General features: G+C 58.0%; 2 protein-coding genes and 1 long non-coding RNA gene across 3 annotated transcripts in view; 2 read left to right on the forward strand and 1 right to left on the reverse strand.

Moving 5' to 3' along the window:
• NUP214 (nucleoporin 214) overlaps nt 1-10,630 on the forward strand; it is a 136,836-nt gene extending 126,206 nt beyond the window's left edge. The window contains exons 37-38 of the transcript XR_016393663.1: nt 8,045-8,166; nt 10,065-10,630. The gene's annotated coding sequence lies outside the window, so the exon portion shown is untranslated. The remainder of the gene's footprint in view (nt 1-8,044; nt 8,167-10,064) is intronic.
• FAM78A (family with sequence similarity 78 member A) lies at nt 13-13,400 on the reverse strand. The gene is made up of 2 exons (XM_022578434.3): nt 13,074-13,400; nt 13-836 (listed from the first exon to the last, which is right to left on the reverse strand). The coding sequence occupies exons 1-2, from the start codon at nt 13,394-13,396 to the stop codon at nt 308-310; spliced, it is 852 nt and encodes a 283-aa protein (XP_022434142.1). The 5' UTR covers nt 13,397-13,400; the 3' UTR covers nt 13-307.
• Nucleotides 13,401-15,437: 2,037 nt separating this feature from the next.
• On the forward strand, nt 15,438-19,279 carry LOC111177112 (uncharacterized). The gene is made up of 3 exons (XR_004023245.2): nt 15,438-18,111; nt 18,229-18,324; nt 19,036-19,279. It is a non-coding gene; the product is annotated as an uncharacterized LOC111177112 (long non-coding RNA).
• Nucleotides 19,280-19,281: the final 2 nt, after the last annotated feature.

A 19,281-nucleotide genomic window follows, 5' to 3' on the forward strand; every position in this document is an offset into this window, starting at 1 on the left:
AGGAACGGAAAAAGCAGTTGTTTCAGGGAGTCTGTTGCAAGTGAATGACGGAAATTGCGAGGCGAGGAAAGGAGACCCAAGGTGACACTGAGGGCGCACGTGGAGTGGTCGGTCCCGCCTGGGTCTCCCCCCTCCGCCAGGGAAGCAGGTCCCAGGAGGGCGGGGGGCCATCCCCGCGCGCTCGCACAGTGAGATCCGCCCGCTGGAGAAGGTAGAAAGGTTGTATTTTGCTGAACGACTGCAGAGTCCGTGCGGGTTGTTTGCGTGGTGTTATTATTTGCGTGTCACCTCGCGGGTGCCCTGGCTGTTACCGGTGCTTGGGCGGGATCACCACCAGCGCCGGCCCGTACTTGGGCCGCCACATGAGGACCTGAGCGTCGTTGGCGTTGGGCTTGACCAGGGCGCTGGGCGGGATGGGCTCATTCTTGCTCAGGATTTTGGGCTGGTCCTGGGCGATGGGCTCCCGCAGCCGGGCGCGCTGGCCCAGGGGCCGGCTGGGGTTCACCTCGATGCTGAGCTGCATGCGCCAGTGCAGTGTCTGCAGAATGATCATGTCGTTGGTCGAGGTGTTGGTGGCTACCAGCCACGTGATGAAGCTCTGGTCCCGGTAGACGCTGGTCAGCTTGGCCGCACTGCCCTCGCTGACGGGCGCGGCCCACGTGACGCTGGGGTAGAAGTTGTCGTTCATGCTGATGATGAACTTGGAGTCTCTCCTGGTGGGGCCCACGATGGTGCAGGTCTCCGTGGTGTTGCCGTACCAGGGGTAGTTCACCCCGTCCGAGTCGCTGATGGCCTCAATCTTGCCCTCCTGGAGGTCTGGGAGCTCCCAGCTAGACCTGAGGATGGGAAGGCCAGTTTACTCAGCCAGCCACGCACAGGCTCGTCTGCATCCCCTTGTCCCTGGGGCTTACCTCCCCAGGGGCCCAGACAGTAAACAGACACCCAACATCATGTCAGGGAACTGGGGCTCCCCTAGACATGGCCCCCCTCAAAAGCCACATCCTGTTGTCTTGCATCATCTCAAGTTGGTCTCCCCCGGAAACCACTGTAGACAGGGCTGGATTCTGGCTGGGCTTCGGGAAGCCCTCCCTGCCCTCAAGGGAGGGGCCTGGGGGCAGCACACAGTAATGGGGGGCCCTAACCTGCGCTGTGCCCCCCCCCCCCGTCCCATGTCCCAGCGGCTGGTGGGACGGCCACATGCAACCCTGTGACCTTGGTTAGGGCGGAGGCCACTGGCCCCGAGAGGCTGGGGTGGGGCTACTCTCCTGGCCACACAGCGCGTCAGGGCGGCCTGGGTAGGAGTGCAAGTGGCAGGGAGTTTCTTTCTCTTGCTTTAGGGGCCCCCAGTGGCCGTGGGGCTGGCACATCTGGGAGTGATTTCAGCCCCTCACTGACAGCGTGTGACCGGGGTCAAATGCCCGCCTGCCCCCGAGCTTTGGTGTCCAGCACCGGGGCCAGGGGCATGGGAACCAGCGCTCAGGGCCCTCACCAAGGCTCTGGCCCCTCCCCTCCACATCTCCTCCACCACACGTGGGCCTGGGCTCCCTGGCCCTCTGCCCAGCAAGGCCAACACCGTGGGCGGTGCCCTCTTCTCCCCACCGCCCACCCTGCCCCCGCCTTGTTTCTGCTCATGCCTGCCTAGAATAGGAAGCACAGCTCAGCCAGAATGGCTCCCACCTGGCTGGCCCCTGTCTTCGGAGCAGTAGAACCAAGAAAACCTAACCAGCCGGTCTCAAAACTCTGCTCTCAGTCCCAGCCTCGGGGCCAGCTTTACAATCAGTGCCTCCTGGACTTGCCGCAGCTGCCGGGGAACCTGCAGTTGCAGCTTTGGGCCGGGCTGAGAACCGGCAGCACTTGGTCAGCCCGACCTGCCTGCAGGGGGCTCAGCCTCCTGGCAGCCAGGCTGTCCAGAGCTCGGACTCAGGAAACCTAGTGACCTTGCTGAAAGTCTCAGCCACCCTCTCACTGGTGTGAGACCCTGGGCAAAATCCCAGCCCTCCCTGGACCCCAGACTCATCACCCACTTCCCACCTGAGGTCATGGAAGGACACAGGCAGGAACATGCCAGTCCAGGGCAGGGCACGGCACAAGACAAATGCCAGTGATTGGTGCCTGCTAGCACCATTGCTGTCACTATTGTTACTATAATAATAACTCTGACAGAAGAGGACTGTCCTGAGTTGCTCTGAGGACACGTGGCTGGGGGCACAGCAGCGTCTGGGGAGCCCACCCCTTAGAAACTCATCAACAATCACATCCACCCCACCAGACAGATAAAGTAACGACAGCTGTGGGGGGGGGGATCTTTTTCCCAAGTTGATTTAGCTAAGCAATCAGGCCTGGGCACCTGCCATACCAAAGATCAGGACACTTTGCCCCCAGAATTCCGCACACCTGTGTACACTAGCGGTGCTCTCCAGAATATACTCCTTTACAAAATGCATTCCTGTTCACAGCAGCATTATTCACAATAGCCAAAAGGTGGAAACAACTGAAGTGTCTGTCAACGGATGGTGGATAAAGTGGTCTATCCATGCAGTGGAATATTATTCATCCTTAAAAAGGAAATTCTGACACATGCTACAACATGGATGAACCTTGAAGACGTTATGCGAAGTGAAATAAGTCAGACACAAAAGGACAAATACTGTATGATTCCACATATATGAGGTCCCTAGAAGAGTCAAATTCATAGAAACAGAAAGTAGAATGGCGGTTGCCAGGGGCTGGGAGAGGTAAACGGGGGAGTCAGCGTTTCATGAGTGCGGAGTTTCAGTTGGGGAAGATGAAAATGTTCTGGATATAGACACACAACAATGTGGATGTACTTAATGCTGCCAAACTTAAAAATGGTTAAGATGGTAAATTTTATGTGTATCTAATCACAGTGTAAAAAATGCATCGTTTAATGTTAGCAGTTAGCAAATTTGGGGCCACTACAGGAGGGATGATCAGGAATGTGATTTTGCTAATTTTTCTGTTTATTTCATTAAAAAGGTCACAAAATTAGGGTAACACCTGCCTAGTAGGCCATCTCCTGCCCGGGGCCCTGAGCTCATCAAACGCCAAGGAGGAGGTCACAGTCGTGAGCCGGCAGATTCGGCTGCCCCCGGGGGTGGCCGCCATGGACCAGAGAAGGGGGTCAGGGTCCCTGTCCCGAATTTCTCAGGAGCCTGTGCCCCACCCGTGCCCAGCCTCCTGTGGTGGAAGGCACCCCCTCTGTCTTCTCACAGTGGTTACACTTGCTTATAAAAGTGGTTTTTGTTTTGTTTTGTTTTTAAGGCAGAAAGCCATCTTGCCAAAAGACCTTTTCTCTTGCCTTTGCCCTCTTTCACTTCCTAAGAGCTGGCTTGCTGTGGGACGCGGGGTTGCCACCAGAATGGCCTCTCTCTCTCAGCCTCTGACCCCCAGCTTCAGGTTTCCTTTTCCGCCTCCCAGCCCCCAAATGCCCAGGCGCTGGCTCAGTCACAGATGGGTGACAGTCCCCATGAGCTGGCAGACAGCTGTGTCTCATGTGGGGTATTACTCAGAACCAGGGCCAAGGGCGTCTGTTTTCAAATCATCACAAACCAGCTGGGCTGGCTCTGGGCCCCGTGGTCCAGTCTCCCTGTCAAGGTGGTGGAGGGAGCATGGTTAAGGGCACAGCTTCTGAGGGACGTGGACCAGCCCGGGTCCAGTCTCCCCCCTGGCTACTAGTCACAAATCTCTGAGCCCCACATTGGTTCACTGTGGATAACCGCACCCACCTTCAAGGTTTTTGAGATGATTAAATGCGTCAATATATACTACCTGGTACATAGTAAACAGCAATACGTGGAAACTTCCGGAGACCATTGGAGTGACGCTTGCCTCTAACACTAATGGATTTGCCAGCCCTGATGTGACCTGAAGGCTTTTGACCTCATTTATGTTTTCAGATTATCCATGCTCTGAAAGGAATGATTCCATACAGCTCCTGCCTCTAAGACTTCCTGTTTGTTCTGGAATGACCTTGGGCTTCAAGGCAGACCCTTAGTTTTCCACCTTCTGGGTGGAGGGGTGAGTTTAGACCCTGGTCCTGCACACCCTGAGCCTTCTTGTTTGCACAGGAGGGACAATACAGGTGCACATGCCAACGAAAGGTGTAGGCAAGGCTCCCAGCTCCGTGCCCGGCACACGGATGCCCAACCAGCAGATTTAGGTGGAGGAGGGGCATTTTGTGAACACGAGCAAACGCCCATTTCTGCCCCAGCACCTTCTCTCCAGACCTCAGGGCAGGTCGTGTCAGGCCTCCTACAGGCCAGCAGGAGGCCCTGGTCTCCCCCATGTCCTCCCCCTTTGCTCACTGGCCTGTGCTGGTCTTCAGGGCAACACTGGCTACAGAATTTGTGGGACCAGGGGGTGAAGTGAAAATAGGAGGCCCCTTGTCCAAAAATAAAGAATTGCCACGTGGTGACAGCAGAGCATGGAACCACGCAAGGGGCCCTTCTGAGCATGGGGCCCTTTTGAGCACGGGGCCCAGTGGGACGGTGCAGTCCCCACACCCGGGAAACTGGCCTGCTTCCGTGGGCCCTGTCACACTCCCACCCTCATCCCAGAGGTGTGGGAACCCAGAGGACAGCAGGCAAGTCCAGGCTTGAAGCTGGACCTCAGAATGCTTTCTGGGGCCCCCTTGCCGCACATCTGAGACAGACTCCTCAGCGTCCCTCAATGCCCATTCCTTCTGCAGCCCCATCCACCATGCACTCAACAGATGTTTGCAGGGACCTGCCATTGACGCCGGTCACGATGCTGTGAAAGGGAAACAGAGCTGCTGACCTGGTCATCAGTGATGCCAGGGGGGCCTGCACCCTCTGGGCACCCAGTACCATCCCTGACTCCCTCTCGCCTCCAGACTGCCCCCCTTCTGCTCTGCCTGCGCCCTGGCCACGACCCCTCACCTCTCCCAGCCTCCTCTTGCCACCTGCCATGCTCTCCTCCCTGAAGCCTGAGTGATCTTTAAAAACAGAGATCTGATGGAACTGTTCTCCCTCCAAGCCTGTTAAGCCTGCCATGACTCCCCAAGGCCCTGAAAGCCAGATGCAGGTGAAGCCAAGGGTCTTGCATGCAAACACACACACACACACACACACACACACACACACACACACACACACACACACACACACACACACACACACACACACTCCCTCCCTCCCTCCCTCCCTCCCTCCCTCCCTCCCTCCCTCCCTCCCTCCCCAGGCTCCAGACCCACCAGCCATCCCTCTAATGGGCTGTGCCCTCCCGACTCAGCGTCTTTGGCCACGAGCAGCGTCCCCCGCCCCCCTCCTGTCCTAGCCAGTGGTACCCACGGCTCATCTCTGGAGCCCCCAGGGAAGCTCACCTGGACCCTTCACACGAGGCCTGGTGCCCCCATATTCAACCTTTGTCATGCTGCTTCCTGGGACACGCATGGGGGTGATTTAATAATCATGCCACCCTTTGTTGACGACCTCACTCCCAGACAGACCACAGGGGCCGAGAAGCAGGGGCCAGGCCTCCAGAATCTATCCTGGTGCCCGGCCTAGAGTCAGACACAATAGAGGCAGGTGGCCTGGATCAGTGGCGGTGGGCAGCCTGCCCCGTTTCTCCTTCAGGGCCTGAGCCCCACAAAGGGGTCCCAGTGATGAGTTTAGGGTGCCCAAAGCTGCCTCTGCTTGTGTACTTTCTCACCTGGAGCAGCTGCAGCTGGGACAGCCATGCCCAGCACAGGTCGTCCCCACTGCAACACTGGTGACAGTGGTCACGTTCCCTGAGCGCATCAGACGTGCTGGGCGCCCTGCGTACGTACATCCACACAGGCTTCTCCTCAGTTACCCCAGGGCTGCAACTGAGGGTGTTTTATAGAGGAGACTTGGGGACATCAGAGGCCTGACCCAGGGAAGCCACCAGGCAGGACCCACAGCCCGAGCGAGCTCTTACCCATGGCCTCCAACGGCCCCTCACCCAGCACACACACGCATACATGCATATGCACGCACACACACATATGCACACACACACGTGCACGCACATACACGTAGACACACACATACGGGTTCTTACCCATCTGGCTTCCAATAGACCCTCACCTGAAATACACACACACACACGCACACACACGGCTCTGAGCAACATGACCTAGAGTGTAAGTCTGAGGGCCCTGGGAGCACACCTTTCCCAGCTACTTTGTGCCAGGCAGGGTGGCAAGCCTGGGCCTGAGCTCTCTCCTAGGCACGGGTGGACCCTTGTGCCCCCATGGGCCCTCGTCTCTCCCAGCTCTCTGACTGCATTTTGAATTCTGGACAACAGAGCACCTGGTCTCAGAGCAGAGTTCCCAAACTTCACATCTCTTTCCTCATTTTGGTCCTGTTTACATATCTCCTGTGCTATTATTCACTTAATTTTTTTCCTTGAAATTAATCACTTTTTAAAAAAACTCAACTAAATTTAGCTTTTCCTATGGAACACCTTTGAAATAACAGGTCGGATATATTGGGTATATATATATATTTTTTTCTAATACACATTAGAATAAATATGTGGCTTTAAATTACAATCATACTTAAGCTGAAACGAGTTCTCCTAAATATTATTTTACTTCCCACAAGTGGCACCGTTCGGCACTCTAAGAAACACATTTACAGATGGCGACTTGGGGCTCGAGGGCAAGAGGGCTGCCCAGGGCACAGGGTTCTTCTGTCCAGTGCTGGTTTCAGTGCCCTCCTGGGGGCCAGATGGGCGCTTAGGGATTTTCTCACCTGGTCCCCAATTTGACAGAGCTTACTGTTTTTTTGCAATTTGCAAAAAATTCCAATTTTGTAAAATGTTTGCAATTTTACGAGAAGTGAGGCCCAAGAGCCCCCTTCCAAACCAGACTGGGACCCTGGTTTCCCGACTCCTGCCCTGGGCGGCCGCCCACTGTGCTGGCCCCTGCCCACCAGACAGGTCACCAGGAGCCCCTTCCCTGGGGGAGGAGCTGGAGGTGTCCCCTCCCCGCCTGCCCCTAGGGTTTCCCCAAACAACAAACACCACTTTTTCTTCCCACCTTACCCTTCTTCGCCCAGGCCACACTCCCAGGGCCTAACACGAGGGGGAACGGGCCAACAGCGTTTTAGTTTTTAGTTATAAAAGCTGCGTTTTTGTTTAAAAAAAGCAAGCCATCGAGAAGTACAAAATGTGAGAAACGATGGGGCTTCCCTGGTAGGGCAGTGGTTGAGAGTCCGCCTGCCAATGCAGGGGACACGGGTTCATGCCCCGGTCTGGGAAGATCCCACATGTCACAGAGTGGCTGGGCCCGTGAGCCATGGCCGCTGAGCCTGCACGTCCGGAGCCTGTGCTCCAGCAGGCTCCAGCAGTGAGAGGCCCGCGTACCGCAAAAAAAAAAAAAAAAAAAAGCGAGAAACGAAAGTCCTGTCTTCCGTGCCTCCGCCTCCCTCGCTGAGGTTACTCACCACATTACACTCTGATAAACATCCTTCTAGAGCATCCTCCCTGCACATACACACAGTAAATGTTCCCGTTTCTAGTGCTTTTAACAAAAATGGATTCCTACCCTACATCTTTTACAACTTCTTTTAATGCAACGATGATAATATGATAGGGGATCTCTAGCTTCTCTTCCTCATGTGGAAGAGCCTCAGCCTATTCTGCCCTGGAGACAGACCATAGTTTCACCCCCCTACTGATGGACACTTGGGGTGCTCGTGGCTCTTCAGTGATGGACAGGGCTGGAGTCTCTGTCCCCACACATACGTCCTTCTGCCCTGCTTCCTGCATTCACGTATTCGTTAATTCACTTGGCTCGGGAGATTTCTGTGTGTGCCTGCCATACTCCAGGCACCAGGCCAGGGGCTCAGTTTCTCTAAGACAGACTCTAAAAGTAGGACAAGAGAGTTGAAGGGCACGTGTGCTTGAAATTGTAGTGGACAAAGCCAAGCTCACCTTCCGGAAGCTGCGTAAATTGTACCCCCAGGAGCAGCACCGGAGGCTGTCTACTCCCCCCGCCCCACAGCAGGCATTACTGATCTTTTGTATTTTCACCCAGATCCGATCAGCAGAAACGAAAAGCATCTCCGTATGTCATTGCCGGTTCCCTGATCGCTGTGCTGTCAGAGCCTCCTCACATGTCTCTGGAAGCTGCCAGCTTTTGTCTTCAGCCCTCAGAAGGTGAGGGTGGGTGCGATCGCTTGGCCGGGGCCGGTCCAGGGGGAGTTCTATTGGGGCCAGGCCGTCCCCCCAAACTTCCTCCCACCCCAAAGCCTGGAAACGAGAACTTCCCTCTCCTGCCTCTGCCAGGGCCCCGCAGATGGGGGAGGCTGTCTTCCGCTTGCAGAGAGGAAGCATCGTCCTCAATTGTTCTGCACGGGCCCAGGCTGCAGGAAGAGGCCATATGGTCACAAGGGCCATTCCTCCTGACCCGGCCCCTGACCACTGGAGCAGAGCAAGCCTCCTGGGGCAAGTGGCCTCAGGTCTCAGCAGCCCTGGCCTCACCATAAAATCGGATCCTCATGGGGTCCTTGGGAGACCAGAGAGTGAACGGGGAGCTGGGGCAGCCACACAGCATCACCCCAGCTCCAGCATCCCCTGGCCAGAGGCCTCAGGCCCCCCCGCCCCTGCCCAGCCCTTTCCCACCAGCCTCATAACCCTGTGACAGCAGATGTCACCACAGGTTCTGGCTGGAGAGACCCTCAGAGGTCTCGTCGCCCGAGATTCTCATACTGTAGGCGGGTACGTGAAACCCAACCCAGGAGAAGAAAGAACAGTAATGACTCCAACACAGCAATCTCTGTGCTGACTCTCTGCCAGGCACTGTGTAATTGATGATGAATTATTACTAGTTACGGTATGGAGAGCGACCGCATATACTATCTCATTTAATCCCTCAAACAACCCTGCGATGAGGGACTGTTCTCCCCATTTCATAGAAGGAAACAGTGAGGCTCAGAAAGGTTGAGAGCCTGGCGCAAGTTCGCCACACCCGTGGACGGTGGAGCTGGAGCCACGCCTGGCTGGACAAGGGCACAGGCGGGTGGCACTGTCAACCCAGAGAGACCCCGTCTCCTGAGCTGCTCTCCTCCCCTCACCCCAAGCCTGACCTGTGGCAGAACCCTGAGCCAGAACCAACCCTGACCTTGGCCGTGGGCCAGATTCTCTGGGGGCTCCAGAAGAGGGCAAACTAGGGATAACGTGAAGCATCTCCCACACAGGGGAGAAACTGTGACTCGTCACTCGGAAGACTGCGTCAGCTGACAGGTGGCAGCTAACGATTGTGGAGGGTGGGGTGGTGGATGCAGGCGGATTCCACAGTGTTCTGGGGGGGGTGGCTTTGAAAGCTCTGTGGGTTGGACCCCAAACCATATAGAATCCTCTCAAGTTGGCACAAGACACTCGCCATCTTCTAGCTCTCGTCTGTAAGTCGGGGTATTACTGGGGTGGCATGTGGCATTGTTCCACTGCAAATATTTCCAACCCACGACGTTCAAAACGGTTCTCCTCCTGGATTAGAGATTAATTTCAAGCAGGGATAATGTTTGGGGGTATTATGGGTTTTGCTTAAGCATTTGGAATTAATATTTTTAATACAAGCCCATTTGGCAAGCAGAAGCCCTAACCTAACCTTTGCCACATTGCTGTTCCCTCCCCAGGCCATTAAAGCCCGGTGCCCATGTGGGTTTCGTTTTAAGCCTTCAAATTGTCTGGGTCTAGCCCAGTAGTTCTCAACCGGGGGTGACTTCATACCCCTCCCGGGGACATGGGGCAGTGTCTGGAGACATGTTTGGTTGTCAGAACAGGGGGAGGGAGGCTGCTGGCATTGAGCGGGTAGAGACCAGGGACACTGCCCAACATCCTGCAGTGCACAGGACAGCCTGGTCCCGGCAAAGTTAGGGGACGGTTCCGGGCAGCCTGAGGCCGCTGGTCATCCCAGCGCTCACCATCCCTCACTTTCTTTCACATCACGGGTCTTAAAAATATGAAGAAGCTTAGTTACCACAGGAGGTTTGGGGTAGGGGAGATGGGAAGGGTATTTTCATCACATCAAAATGCTTCCGTTTACATTCGAGCAGGTGCAGCTGTCCAGGCTTATTCCGGAGGGCGCCAGTTGAATACAGAGCCTCCCCATGGGCCGGAGGAACCGTGCTATTTGGTAATTCAGTTTCTTAATATAATTTTGTTGATTAATAATCAATCGAGCAGTTTCCAACTCAGCATTTCACCACGGGTGACCTACACCTGTCCTCTCCCCGAATCCTCCCAGCAGCCTAAGGGGGATTCTTACCCTGTTCACAGATGGCAAAAGCAAACCTCCAAGAGGTGACCTGCCAAGGCCCCAGAGCCAGTACTGGGCCGTAATTCTGACCCCGGGGCCTGAGCCCATTAACGACCAGTCCATCCTGCCCCTCCAGGGAGCCTCGAACTCTGCCTTTCTCCAGGGCTGGTCCTATCCCAACCAGGAGTCCAGTGGACCCAGGAGAACGAGGTATGCGGGACACAGGGGTCCCTGCGCTGAAGGCGTGTCCCGAGAAGGGGAGGGAACAAAAGGAAACACATGGAACTCAAGGAAAACAGCCTTCAACCACTTGAAAACTCAAATCGTCCATGACTTACACTATTATTAAATTCTTAAAAGTCAGGGAGTGGGCCCTCTGTGAAAGAGGAAGACCTGGGCTGGGGAGAAAATTCCACACAAAGAGTAATTTACATCTGTCCAAATTCTGTCGTTTCGGCCCCGATTCTCAACTCGTTACATATCCCATCACCCACTTCCCATCCGATAGAAGAATCAGAACAGTAATAACACTGTTAAGGACGACAGTCACTTGCAGTAACTGTTGACCGTGGGCTTGGCGGAGTGCCGGCTGCTTGACCAATGTCATCTCCCGTAATTCAATGAGCCGTGGTGCAAGGACTGTGACTGGCCCCAATTTGCAGACGAGGAAACCGAGGGTCAGAGTGGCTCAGGTCACACCCTGGAAAGTGGCAGAACCTGGACTCAAGCCCAGGTCTGCTTGACTGCAGTCTAGATGTGCACTGGGTTCCTCTAACCGGGAACCAAGGACTGGCACAGACAGAGAAAGGTCACCTCAGGTCTCCTGACGCACACCTGTCTCCAGCCATGGCGCTCGGATGGACTCAGAGCCAACAAAGGGAGCACAGGGCCTTGAAGACTCTGTAAACATCCCCCACCCACCCACCCCCGTGCACAGATGGGGAAGCTGAGGCTCCAAGCCAGGCCCACTCCCTCCCCACCACACACCACGTCCGTCTCTGCAGAACTCAGTCCCTTTAGCTTTCCCCAATGTTCTTCCTCTTGGAGCTTGCATCTTTCCAAGTTCAGAAGGACCCTCTGGCTTCCTTACCCTTTCTAGGGAAGAAAACAAGCGGAGCCTAAAAGCCCTAGGAAAACCTATGTGTCTTGCCAGTTGCCCCAGAAGCCTTGCAAAGCCTGAGGAGGTTTTGGGCTTAAGGCTTCTTAGGGAAGGTCCACAGCAAATAACTAAGAATCATGTTTCCCTTCTTGGGATGGAAAGTCAGCCCCCAGCCTGGTTTAAGAGCCACTTGGAGAATTAGACTTGGATGTAGACGTCGGGTGGACCGAGGGGACCCGATGAGTGTCCAGATATGCGCCATGTGCACCTCTGGGGCGGTCATGGTTACACCTAGCTTTAAGTTTTTCCATGATCCTCCTGTTGGCCCTTGCAACTTCAGTCATCAAGTGGAGAAGCCACAAGATTTGGTGTCCCCTCCCCACCCTCTCTAATTTCAGCTGGCCCAGAGTATTCTTTTTTTTTTTTTTTTTTTTTTTTTTGTGGTACGCGGGCCTCTCACTGTTGTGGCCTCTCCCGTTGCGGAGCACAGGCTCCGGACGCGCAGGCTCAGCAGCCATGGCTCACGGGCCCAGCCGGTCCGCGGCATGTGGGATCTTCCCGGACCGGGGCATGAACCTGTGTCCCCTGCATCGGCAGGCAGACTCTCAACCACTGCGCCACCAGGGAAGCCCAGGATATTCTTAAATCAGTGAAGAGTTCCAAGTCCTGGGGAAAGTCTACTCCATTCCTCACCTGCGGGACCGGGGAGGGATGCTGCACAGGGTAGAGACCCCGAGAGACAGGCTGTGGGCGAGTGTCCATGGCCAGCCATGGGAGTCACAGGGGTCAAGTTGGGGGGCTGCCCTTGGGGCCTGCCTGGTGCTCTCAGAAGCGTCCTCGTGCTCAGAAACAGCTATTGTCACCACCCTGTCTTAGGCGGCCCTTCAAGTTAAGTCACCTCCCCGTCTGTCTACAGCTGCTCTTGCCACATGCAGGATGACCATCTCTAGGGTCAGAGAACATGCCAGGGGCTCAGGGTGCCACACCGAGAGGTACACCCTCCTGGGGACATTCTGGGGACTGGGCTGGACAGAAGAGGTCTGTGGGCTCCTCTCAGCTCTTAGGGGCCCACTGGAGCCTTCTGGACACAGACACTGGCTGTCCACATAAAGTGGCCTTCTGCTGCGGAGAGAGAAAACACTGCACTGAAAAGCACACCGGGTTTCTAAAACCCTCTCAAACAAAACTCCGTCCGGAACAGAGCAGAGTGTTCCCCCAGGTCCTGATGTGCCTCTGAAAACACCAGGGGACGAGTTCAGGTCCAATACAGAGCCCTGCACACTAAATCTGGAGGCTGCAGAGGCCCAGCTCTCCTTCCCTGAGTACCTGCCGCGTGTGCAGGTCTGAGCCGGGCCAAGCCACAGCCTCTCTAGTGACCCGGGACAGCATGCGTGCTTTGCCAAAGAGGAACCTGGTGGAACGTCCTTCTGCTTTCTGGGCGTCTTGCAGGGAGGGTACGGGAACCGCAGGGGGCCAGGGACAGTGGAAGGGACGGTCCTAGAGCCTTGACCCCAATCTGAATCTGATTAACAGGCAAGCCCTCTAGGTCACCTGGCCAAGGAGGAATCAGAGGCCACTTCCATGTCTGCCTAACACTTCCCTCTGGCCCTGATGGGACCCCTCTCTAACCCCGCCGAGCTCACCCCCAGACCCCCAAGCTCCCCCATCCCAGGGGCCCCCCGAAGCTTGCTCCTGAGCAGTACTCACATGCCCTGCTCCCCATACTGGTTGTAGAACTCCATGTGGCTGCACGCCTGAATCCAGCCAACTATCCAGGTCTCCTTCTTGGGGATGGGCGGCATGACCACCTGGGCCGAGGCACGGAAGTGGGGTGTCCGGTAGCGGAGCACCACGCTGGAGGACTCATCGATGCTGGTGGGGACGGGATCGATAGAGGCCTTGACATCGATCACCGTGATGCCTTCCCGGAAGACTCTGGCTTTGCCCCCGATGCTCTGAATACAGCCCATGGCACACAGTACGAGTCTGATCTCCAGGGAAGGCCAGCAGTCCCAGAGAAAATCGGGCATTGAAAGGATGGAGGCTGCCGGACCCAGTGCAGACGGTACAGCTCTCCAATCTCAAATCTCAAGACTGATATCCATAGGATAGAAAATTCACTGAGTAGAGGGGGTTTGCATATCACTACCTCGGGCCTGATTATAAATAAGGATTTTGCTGCATTTCAAGGGCCCTGGGTTCTCTCTTCTTCTGCTAGCAGTGGACAAAAATCACCGATATTCTTTGGGTTAAAAAAAGAAAAGTTTGGAGGTTAATGGATAATCATGTTGTTCAGACATCCAGCCCTTCCTTCTGTGCCTCACACGCGGGGAACGCAGCTCAGAGACGCTCCCTGAAGTCTTGAGGCGAAGAAGGCAAATGCCGGCAGGCACATAAATAAGGAAGGCTCCGTCGCCTGCGCGGTGCCGCCACCCTCGCTGCAGAAGACCGACTTCCTGCCCTTCTGCCTTCCGCACGCGCTCGGGGCACACGCACCCGGCCGGTCGCCCAGCCCGGCCGAATCAATGGAAGAGCAGTTTCTGTTCAATCCGCCGAGGTCTGGGCGCCCTCGGGGGCTTCCAGGAGGCGAGCGCCCGGCTCCCGCGGGGTCCCCGAGGAGCGCGGCGCGGATCCCCGTCGGCGACCACTCGCGGGCACGCCGCGTCCCCTCGCCGCTGTCACTGTCGCCGTGCGGGGCCCCAGGGCTGCGCTCGGGCCGCCGCCTGGTTCGCCGCGACCGCCGAGGACCTGGTGGGAGGTGGAAGGGACAGGGCGTCAAGGCCCGCCTCAAAGTTGAGCCGAACTTTGCTGCGGGGGGCGCGCGGGGCGGCGACGCGTCTGCGCGGGGCGCGGGCTGCGGAGCTGACGGCGCAGCTCTGTGAGGTCTGCCCGGAGGCGGCGGCCCGCCCCCCCCCCCCGCGCCCAACCCGTCAGTGGCGGCCGCACGACCGCGCGCACCAGCGAATAATCGCCGCCGGTGACATCTCCGCTGACCCCTCCCGGCCCGTAGGCGGGGTGGGGCGGGGGGCGACTGGCTGGCACTGCAGTGGGCCTCGTGGAATTTCGGGTCCTGGCACTGCCCCCACCGCCTCGCCGCCGGCGCCCCTTCCCCGAACGGGTCCCTTTGGCCCCCGGGGGGCGCAGTGCCACCCCGCAGGCCGGTCTGATCGGGCGCACGCCCCTTCCCGGGCCGGGGTCCCCCGACTCCCGGAGGGCGCAATGCTCCAGCCCCGCCGCGTCCGGGGCCTCTGTGCCCCCCTCGCCAGCCCCAAGCGGCCCCCGATACCCGCGCGTCCGGCGCGCTCGCCGCCGCCGGGAACTTTGGCGCGCACACCCCCACCCGGGCGCCGCCGACTCACCTGCCCCTCGGGCCGCTCCGCGTGCCCGGGCTGCCGCCCTCCGGACGCCCTGAACCCGCCGCGGGCACGTCCTCGGGGCGCCCCCCCACTTCCCCAAGCAGTGTCCTTTAGCTCTACTGGGGTCTGGCGCCGGAGTGGGCGCCCCCGGCCCCCACGCCCTCCTAGCTCGGGGCTGCTAGGGGGTGGCCGGGGGCGGAGGGGTGAGGCTCGGGGCTCTCTCGCCCCCACCCCGCGCGCCTGCTTTATTTTATGATCATTGTGAGCGTGCTGTAGCCGCTCAGCCCCACCGCCGCGCCGCAGCCGCCTGGCGCGCCCCGCGTTGCCTCGCTCTGCTGCAGCATCGGAAAGGCAACCAGGTCAAACTTTGCAGAAACTCAGCTCCTGCGCCGGCCTGGCCCCGTGTCCGCCCGTAGCCGCCGGCCGGAGCGCAGCGCACGCAAAGACCGCCGCCCGCTCGCCGGCCCCGCGGGGATGCAGGTCCGCAGGCGGCGGCGGCGGCGGCGGCGGCGGCTGCGGCTGCGGCGGCGGCGGCGGCAGCGGCGGCGGCGGCGGGCGGGCGCCGCCTCCTCCTCGCCGCCCGCCCTGCTCTCCACCCTCGCTCCCCGAACACAGCCCGCCTCCCCCTGATAATCCTCTCTCCCTCTTCCCCCCCTCCCTCTCTCTCTCTCTCTGTCTCTATCTCTCTCTCTGTCTCTCTGTCTCTCTGTCTGTCTCTCTCTCTCTCTTTTTGCAGCTGCGGGGGGGGGAGCTGAGCCTCTCCTCGCAGAAACGACATTTCCTTTTCGGCTAGCCGCGGGAATTCTGGGTAGTGTAGTTCGATTTCTGTCTCGGGTCCAGGTGGGCTGCTCCTCGTGCCCTTTGAACTCAGCTGGCTTTCCGGGGCTCAGGGTAGGCAGGAAAGGGTTGCTGTTGCCCTGGCATTCCTGGCCTGGCTGTGTGGAAACAGTGCAGGGCTCTGGAGGATCCAAGGCTGGGAAGTTTGGGGGTGGGGAGAGAAGTTCTAGGAAAAAGGTCCCCGTGTTTCTTGCTCTGTGCTGGGCTTCTGGGCGCCCTGACAGGTGGTCAGGCCAGTCGGGCCCCAACTGTGATAAGCACTGTACAAGCTTGATCACTTCATCCACCATCAACCACCCCTGGGTAGGAAACCTATGGTGTGTATTTCACAGAGCAGGACTCCAAAGCTGGGAGATTCCCAAGACCTGCCCAAGGCCTCCCCCAGACGGGTATCCCAGCTGAGACCCGGGAGATCTGTGTACAGAGGTTCAAAGGGGTTTGACCCTGGATGGGGGAGGAGAGGGGGAATCGCTGTTCACCTCGCTAAGCATCTTCAAACCAGTAGCCCCACCCACACCTGGTAACTACCCACCACCACTCGCAAGCCAGAGCATCTTGAGTGCCAGTGAGGGCAGATAGTGGAGGAGCAGAAGGTTATGGCCACTTTGAGGTGTTTTCTTTGAGGGATGATCAGCCAGCCAAATGATCCATTAGATACCAGCACCAGTTCAGGCCACAGGCAGGAAGTGGCCTGTTGAGGTGGCCACTGCCTCTTGGCCAGCTGCACCCCTGCCCTCGCCCTGCTTACTGCCATGGGCCCTCAGCCTAATGAGGGGTCATCGCTTTCCAGGTCAGCTAGTAAGTAGTTTATTCCTAGCCCTGCTGACTGAGACCAAGGTGGGGTGGCCTCATGGTCTGCTTACAGCCAGAAGATGGGAAGAGCACGGGTCTCCGAAGGACCCCATGTAAATTTCCATTTCCAGAAAGAAGCTTTCCCTGGCCTCTAACCCACAGCGTCCTCTCCCTGCTGTGAACTCACGGCCTCCACAAAGCATTCTGCCCCTCTTTGACGCACTTCAGCCTTCACACAATTATTATGCTAATAACCTTGGGGGTGTCCATCTCATCTGCCCACACCATCACCCCCGGTTCCTGGAACAGAGAAGACCCCCCTTGCTGGGGTGCCCCCTGAGGGCAGGGACACTGTCCTGGCCACAAGGACATGAGCGCCCCGTGCACATGTGCTGAGCTGCACTTGCTCATCTGACGTGACAAGAGCAGAGGCCAGAGCCCTACCTGCTCACTAAGCGGCCAGACCGGAGGTGATTTCCTGGAGTCCTTGATGCCTGTTGGAAGTGAGGTGACACCCTGCAGCCCTGGGCTTGGTTGGCCTGGGTTTGTGATGATGGTGATAAAGCACTCACTATGTGGTCTGCACTGCTGAGTGAGTATTGTCTCCGCTATCCTCCTTGACCCCAGGAGGAGGGCTGGACAGACAGAGAGACCCAGGGGTCACGTGACAGTGGCTTTCCGGAGTCTTGGATGCACACTCAGATCTGGCCAAGTTCAAAGCCCACTTATTTCCTCCTCCAGGCACGCCGCCCGGGGGGCCAGCCCCTCCGAGCCCGGATGGAAGTGACGTTAGAAAGCCCTGTGTCCGGTAAGTCCCACCAGAAGACTGCTTGGGTGCCCACGGGGTGAGCAAAATAGAAAACCCCTGTCCCTCGGCCCCAGAGCTGTCTCCTCTGCTACGTCACCTCCGATGCAGTACTTCGTCTTGGGCTGGTTCAAGGGCCAGTTCTGCAGAGGGAGGGCCCAGGCAGCGTCTTTTTGCCAGGCTCTGAGCTGAGGACGGGACCCCCCGGGGCCAGCCCTGACGGATGGAGGGTCTGAAAGGGCTTGGCCCACGGCAGCATCCCCTGTCCTGGCTCCCCACTGGCCCTCCAAGGTTCCAGCTGCTCCCCCAGCTCTCAGACCCTCCAGCCCTCCTGCAGCCCTGCTTCCTGCTCAGCATTTTCTGGAGTCTGTGGGTGTTGGGCACAGACCCACGGCTGTCTCAGCATATGTGAAGGCCCGTGATACAGCCACACGAGAGGGAAGCGCTGGCGTCTGCAGAACCAAGGAAGGGGACATCTGTTTGTGACGTGCCCAACACCACGGGGACACCCGCACGGCCCCCCAAACCTCTCCCCCTCCCTCAGACCTCAGCCTCCTCTGCCTTGATGTCACCAGTGAATGGGAAGGAGCAGGGCTCTGGAGGCTCAGCCGCCAGCCCTCCTCGGGGATGGTGAACCCCCCAGTGTGGCAACTTGGGAGCGCCAAGTGCTGTCGGTGGGAAGACAAGGTCACTCAGTTCCCAGCATGTAGGCCCGGAAAGGCCGTGAAAACCCGAAGTCACACAGCAAACCAGAGGAAGAAACAACCTGACCTCACCCAGCTGGGTTTTAACACGCAACCCCAGTTGAGTCCAGAGTCCTCCCAGGTCAGCAGAAAGAGCCGGATGCAGGGTCTCCTCACTGAGCATCGCTGCAGCCAGGGCCTTTGTATGCATCACCTTTGTGGCTTTCCACAATGACCCCGTGAGCCAGTCCCGTTACCATCCCATTCCACAGGTGAGGATACTGAGGCCTGGTGAAGAGGGAGGTGTGGATGGAACCCGCCCCCTGGCTCTGAGACCTGGAGGCCGGAGGATTTGATATAGCAGGCGCTCTCACCAGCATTCCCTGCAGTTGTAGGGACCAAGATCTCAGGGCCACAGCTGATCCTCCAAGAGCTCTCAGCCTCCAAGGGTGCAGTCATCATGAGACCGGAAAGGCATTTCTCAGGTGGGAAAATCCCTTTGTTCTGCAGATGGAAATGCTACGTGCTGGGATTCTGTTGCCCTGGGAGACAGGGTTATCTCCTTAACTGTTTAGGACCAGGCCGGAAGCCAATGGTGAGGCTTGAAATGTCCGCCTGGGAGACGCGGGGGGGGGGGAGGGTTGGAGGGCCAGGTAGGTGGCTGGAGGGGATGATTCATCAAGAGGCAAGGAGGGGCTTCCCTGGTGGCGCAGTGGTTGAGAGTCCGCCTGCCGATGCAGGGGACACGGGTTCGTGCCCCGGTCCAGGAAGATCCCACATGCGGCGGAGCGGCTGGGCCCGTGAGCCATGGCCGCTGAGCCTGCGCAAGGAGGCTGCAGGGCCCACCTGGCACCACTGAGGCACCTCACCTGTGCAGGGAGTGGGCTCAGCCTGGCCGAGCCAGCACGTTCAGGACCTCCGAGAGGGCTGGTCCCACAGCCTCCCTACAGATGGGGAACACGGGCCGGCAAGGTCATACAGGGAGGGCTCCAGAACTAGATTCCAGGTCTCCTGGCCCCCAGGTCCGTGATAACCTCACTCCCCACAGAGGGGCAGAGGTGTGGTATGGGGCCCTGCGTAAAACCAGTGCCTGGGGTGGCCGCAAATCTTTCCAGCCAGAGGCTCAGGAGCATGTTAGGTTTGGGACTGACCAGCTGGCCTCCCCACCACCTCACGCCCGTGCATTCCTTCCCCAGTATTGACTGGGCACCTGGGCTGGCCGCTCAGAAGACACGAGGGAACACAGCCAGGGCCTGGACACATAGGAGGCATGGCCTCCTCAGCAGTCACATCCCCGTGGGCCAGAGAGACGCCAAGGGATAACTCCGAGAATGATGAACGGAGATGTTGATTAACATGAATAATAAATGGGCACAAATTCATGCTCAAAACGATCGCTATAAATCAGGACGTAGATGGGTAAGTTGTTTTGATGTGTGTGT

This window comes from Delphinapterus leucas, chromosome 6 (assembly GCF_059928025.1).
Source record: "Delphinapterus leucas isolate spDelLeu-1000000601 "Yukka" chromosome 6, BTC_Dleu_Yukka2, whole genome shotgun sequence".
In the NCBI taxonomy this organism is placed as follows: Eukaryota; Metazoa; Chordata; class Mammalia; order Artiodactyla; family Monodontidae; genus Delphinapterus; species Delphinapterus leucas.

Excerpts from the sequence above, each read along its gene's own strand:
- FAM78A (XM_022578434.3), bottom strand. The coding sequence starts at position 13,396 with ATGCCCGATTTTCTCTGGGACTGCTGGCCTTCCCTGGAGATCAGACTC. Across the intron at positions 837-13,073 it reads CAGTATGGGGAGCAGGGCAT|GTCTAGCTGGGAGCTCCCAG; the intron begins GTGAGTACTGCT and ends TCCCATCCTCAG.